Consider the following 6,000-nt stretch of genomic DNA (forward strand, 5'->3'; position numbering starts at 1 on the left):
TCACCAAATCCTATTTGTCCCACTTTAGAAGTATCCTTCAAATCCATCCCTCCATTTCTGAAATCTGTCATGGCCTTTCCATATGCTACTTCTTTAACCCAACCCTTACATCTGCCTGGCAAATTGCTGTCCATGCTTAAATGTCACTTGTCCACTTCCCTCCTCCCCTTGCCCAGCTGCCGCCAACCCATGAAGCCTTCCCCAACTATCCTGAATAGAAGAACTTGTTCTCTCATCTTGTCCCAGAGCTTTTGTACATAACTTTAGTATAGCACTTATCACTTGGTACATTGTGCTTACCTCCACAGCCTCATCTCACATCTCTTTCACTAACATGCAGGCTACTTAAGATGCCATGCGTGAGTCATCCTCATATCTCCCAGCATTTGTCTAGTGTCTGGCACATAGGGGTTCAATAAATGTTTCAATGAATTTAAACTAAGAAAGTCTAATACTAGCATTTTTCTTTTCTCTTTGTGCAGAGATTAGTACTGAAGAGCAGCTAAGGCGCCTGCAAGAAGAGAAGCTTTGCAAAATCTGTATGGATAGAAATATTGCCATAGTTTTTATTCCTTGTGGACATCTGGTCACTTGTAAGCAATGTGCTGAAGCAGTTGACAAATGTCCCATGTGCTACACAGTCATTACGTTCAAGCAAAAAATTTTTATGTCTTAATCTAACTCCACAGTAGGCATGTTATATTCTTATTACCCCGATTGAATGTGTGATGTGAACCGACTTTAAGTAATCAGCACTGAATTCCATTAGCATTTGCTACCAAGTAGAAAAAATGTAAACAGCAGTGTTTTAGTTGGCAATCTAAAATTTGAATTTCTGGATTTTATTAGCTGTATTATTTATCCATTTTTTATTGTTATTTAATTGAAACCCTAGACTGAGAAGCATCATATTATAACTGATCACAATGTGTATTTGTAGTATACTTACTTAGTTTCTAAGTGTAAATGAATTAATCATTTGAATTTTTCATTCTTTTCAGATAGGCTTAACAAATGGAGCATTCTGTATAAATGTGGAGATTAGAGTTAATCTCCCCAATCACATAATTTGTTTGTGTGAAAAAGGAATGAACTGTTCCACACTGGTGGAAAGATAGAGATTATTTTTTAATGTTTGTGTTTTAGGATTCTGTCTGCTTTCTTTGAAAGTTATAAATACATACTTATGTGAATGATTTTAAATGGCATTTAATGATAGAATACCATCTAGCCAACTTCTACTAATATGAAAAGGTGTCAAAGATATATAAGTATAAAATGCAAGTGGCAAATCACTGTTTATAGTGTGAGCCAAATTGAGGTGTGTGCATTTTGTATATCTGTAGAACAGAAGATTTGGAAAGACGCACTAAACTGTTAAGTGTGGTGTCTCTTGAGGGGGGTGGGGGGATGGGTCCCTGAGGGGGTTTACAGGGACCTTTCACTTTCTTTTGTGTGTGTGTGTTTGAATTTTTTATAAGTGTGTATTACTTTTGTAATCAGAAGTTTTAGAAAGTATTTTACTGATTTAAAGGCTTAGGCATGTTCAAACACCTGCAAAACTACTTATCGCTCAGCTTTAGTTTTTCTAATCCAAGAAGGCAGGGCAGTTAACCTTTTTGGTGCCAATGTGAAATTTATATGTTTTTATGTTTTTCCTGCTTTGTGGATGAAAAATATTTCTGAGTGGTAGTTTTCTGACAGGTAGACCATGTCTTCATATCGTGTTTCAAAATAAATATTTCTGATTTTGTAAAATGAAATATAAAATATGTCTCAGATCTTCCAATTAATTAGTAAGGATTCATCCTTAATCCTTGCTAGTTTAAGCCTGCCTAAGTCACTTTACTAAAAGATCTTTGTTAACCCAGTATTTTAAACATCTGTCAGCTCGTGTAGGTAAAAGTAGAAGCGTGTTTGTATACTGCTTGTAGTTATAGATAGCTTTCCATGTTGAGATTCTCACATCTTCTTGTATCTTAAAGTTTCATGTAAGTTTTTACCGTTAGGATGATTAAGATGTATATAGGACAAAATGTTAAGTCTTTACTTAAATTTTTTTTTTTATTTTCTTGACTAGTAATGGTAGTAGATACTTGTGCAATAAATGTTCTCTCAAGATCCTTAAAACCTCTTGGAAATTATAAAATATTGACAAGAAAAGGATAGTTTAAATATTTTTTAAAAAACACTTGAATAAGAGTCAATATGGGTGACAAATGGAAGTTTAAAAATGCTTCAAAAGAATAAAAATAAATAAATGCTTCATAGAACACCCAGGGCTTACATTACAAGATTCTCATGACAGACCTATTGTAGAGGTGAGTAAGGCATTTTACTGCAGAGAAAAATTTGAGTGAAACTTAAAAATTATATTTTTGTTGTATTTTCTAAGAGAAAGAATATTGTTATGTTCTCCTAACCTCTGTTGATTACTACTTTAAGTGATATTCATTTAAAGCATTGCAAATTTGTGAGAATTTTTTTTTTTTTTTTTTTTTTTAAAGATGACCGGTAAGGGGATCTCAACCCTTGGCTTGGTGTTGTCAGCACCATGCTCAGCCAGTGAGCAAACCAGCCATCCCTATATAGGACCCGAACCCGTGGCCTTGGTGTTATCAGCACCGCACTCTCCCAAGTGAGCCACGGGCCGGCCTCAAATTTGTGAGAATTTTAAAAATTATATGACTGCCCTGTTTCGTTTTATTATGTAAATCCTCAATTCCTTACCCTTTCACTGTCTTCCATTTAGGTTTAGGTTGAATTTGACCTGTATAGTCTAAGCTTTAAGTTTAAGCTTAAAGTGCATTCTACAAGGGGAGAAAAGTGTTAAAAGTTTTTTAAATGTGTTTTCCAGGACACTTCAGCTCCAGATTGGTAGCTAGTTCAATCTAGTTCTTAGCCAAAGACTCAATGACCAAATTGTTTTAACATAAGGCTTTTCCTATTCTGGGAGTCTCAGTTCATTCCATCTCTTTTAAACTTATGTGTTTAAAATTAAGCAAGACCTTTTTTTTCCTCTTCATGAGTTGTGAAATTTAATGCATGAAGCTGATGTTGCTAACAAGTTTATTTTAAGAATTGTTTAGAAATGCTGTTTCTTCAGGTTCTTAAAATCACTCAGCACTCCAGCTTCTAATCAAATTTTTGGAGACTTACCAGTGTTTGTCTCTGTTTGCACTATAAAAAGCACTGGATCCTTTCCATCTAATCGTGCAAAAATTGATTACTTGCAAGGTAAAAAATATCAGATCCAAATCTCTCTCCCCTCCCCCATAGTTTTCAGTCTCTACATGTAGACATTCCTTTTCTGTATAAAGTTCACTCTAGGATTTCATAGTCACCACCTGTTTTACTACATTTTAGCCATGTGAAGATTCAAGCTGTTTTGTAATAAATAGTTATCTTTATTTGTAATAATTTAACGTGCTCATCAAAAGCCTTCTTAATTTTTGTGAATGAGGTTTAGCATTTATAAATTCCAGTTTATTAATTAATGGCTTTGTATTGCCTTTACTACTAGATTTGATTTTCCCCCTTCCCTATGGTTAGGGGCTGAGGTGGGATAGAGTGGGTGTAGTAAGTGTGTATATTGTGATTTGGCCCTGTGTATTATGATATTTTGTTATTTTTGTTCTATTAAATTTTGGTAGTTGTTTTTCATGTTTTCTTAGTAGACTTAATCTGTATTTTGAACTCTCTGAATGGAGACTACTATCCCAGTATTAGTTGCAGATATTGTACTCTTAAGACGCAAATCATTGTTTTATTTCCTGATTACCCAGCTTTTGAATGGGGAAAAGGTCAGAGGGGGTGGGAGAAATGGGATAGGTTGCGTGTCATTGCCATTAGCGAAATAGGAAAATGAGAAGGAATATTTGACAGATGTAGTTCTTTTTAGCTAAATTGGTTAAGATGTAAATTACAATAAATAAATAGGTCAAGCCCTTAATAATATTTAAATTCTTTTCTTAAAAATTTGAAAAAATTATTCTTGTCAAATTTAGTTGAGCTTTCCTAATAGAAACAATTGGCTTATTCCAGTTTTTGTTTTATTTATTTATTTTTTTGTAAAGATGACCGGTAAGGGGATCTTAACCCTTGACTTGGTGTTGTCAGCACCACGCTCTCCCAAGTGAGCTAACCGGCCATCGCTATATAGGGATCCGAACCTGTGGCCTTGGTATTATCAACACCACACTCTTCCAAGTTGAGCCACGGGCTGGCCCGGCTTATTCCAATCTTAGTAATGTTTCAGGTTGGCTCTTATACTTGTACTCTTGAACACAATGTGAGTATCTTTCTCAGCATAATTTTCTTTTTCAGAGCTAGAAGTGACCTTAGAGAGTATCCAATTTATTCCCCTCATTTTACAGGTGAGGCAACTGAGGCTCAAAGGTGAGGTAATTTGAGCCCTGACTAGGACATAGTTTGAAGGTGAAAAACTTCACCAAACTGCCTCTTCTGGGAGGTCTCAAATGTTTATTTTTTCAACTCTTCCTTCTACTATGCCATACTTTCATTACATATTAAATGACACTTTATAACAAATACAATAGGACAATCTTAAATACATGTATCTTCAAATTGGACAATACTACATTAACGTTTGGGTGGTAAGATTCTATTTTGAAGTCTAAAGTTTGTAGATATGCATAGAGGTTTTTGGCATTTACTACATTCTTATGTATCATTAATGTAACATTTAAAATTACTTCTATATTTTATCATTTTGTCTATATTTAGTAACAAATTTGCATTTTTGATTTGATGAACAAAGGCTTTAATGTAGATTTTGCATTTTTTCATTGCTGTTATACTTTAACTTGACAGAATGATTCTTATGTCATTGTATTAGTATTGTGAATAATCATGAAATGTTTGAGACAGAAGACTATATTTGTGAATATAATTTCATGACTTTTTTTCATTAGTAGGAACCTTTCCATCATTATAGAAAACTAAGAAAATTGCTTTCCGCTGTGAAATCTGGCATTTGTTGTAGATCAAAGCTTATTTTTCTGTGAATAAAACTTATTCAATAAAGCACTATTCTTTAAAATGATATGTTTCACTTTCTCAGAAAAAATAAAATAGCCCCCTTAAAAATACTAAAATGTAACCTCCTAAATATATCTTATGCCATTATACCAAGCACAAGGTACACATTAGGTCATGTTGTATTTTTTTAAAAAAAGCCATTAACTTTCACATGGACTTGTGGAATTCTGTATGTACATGAAAAGTCGATTTTAAAAATGTACAAAAATATGAAGAATAATGCCCCACTCCACACAAAGATTGGCCTAGTTGTCCCAAGAGATAGAACAGTAACTATAACAAAGCTTATTTAGGGCTGGCCAGTTTAGCTCTGTTGGTTAAAGTGCAGTGTTATAACACCAAGGTCAAGGGTTCAGATCCCTGTGCCAGCCAGTCACAACAACAAAACAAAGTTTGAACAAGCAACTAACAATGAACCTAAAAGGCAGTTGCCCCTTTGAGGCAGACAGCAAAGAAAGATTTTTGTGAGTTTGTAGAGGCAGCTGTCCACCGTTTCAGAAGCTGCAAGCAATGTGGTGGGATAAAGAGCAAGGAAATAAGGACCCTTTGGCAGAGAGGAATTGGGAAGTACATTTTTCAAGTGGCAGTTCCCCAGCCCCTTCCTGTCCACAATGGAGGTTCCTAAATTAAGAGTTGTATTTTAGGCCTAGTCTATGTAGGGACTGGTTATCTAATCTTTGACAAAGTTTTCACTGTTATCTGAGAAACCATAAGAATCTTATGCGCAGTCCATATTTTTTCTTACACGTCAACTGCATATTCAATTAATATTGATGAAGATGTGAATTTTCAAATCTTTCTATTACAGAAATTTTCAAACTTATACAAAAGTGGAAAGTGTAATGGACCCCATGGTACTTATCACTCAGCTTCTACAGTTACCAATATTTTGCCAGTCTTTTTTCATCTAGGACTCCTCCCACATTTCCCCCACCCCCA

At 34.6% G+C, this 6,000-nt stretch overlaps 1 protein-coding gene across 1 annotated transcript in view; it reads left to right on the top strand.

Annotated features, from left to right (window-relative positions):
• Positions 1–5,032, top strand: part of XIAP (X-linked inhibitor of apoptosis) — a 41,545-nt gene extending 36,513 nt beyond the window's left edge. The window contains exon 8 of the mRNA XM_063083754.1: positions 483–5,032. Within this exon, the coding sequence (XP_062939824.1) occupies positions 483–676 (194 nt within the window). The 3' untranslated portion in view covers positions 677–5,032. The remainder of the gene's footprint in view (positions 1–482) is intronic.
• Positions 5,033–6,000: the final 968 nt, after the last annotated feature.

Source organism: Cynocephalus volans, chromosome X, assembly GCF_027409185.1.
Source record: "Cynocephalus volans isolate mCynVol1 chromosome X, mCynVol1.pri, whole genome shotgun sequence".
NCBI lineage: Eukaryota > Metazoa > Chordata > Mammalia > Dermoptera > Cynocephalidae > Cynocephalus > Cynocephalus volans.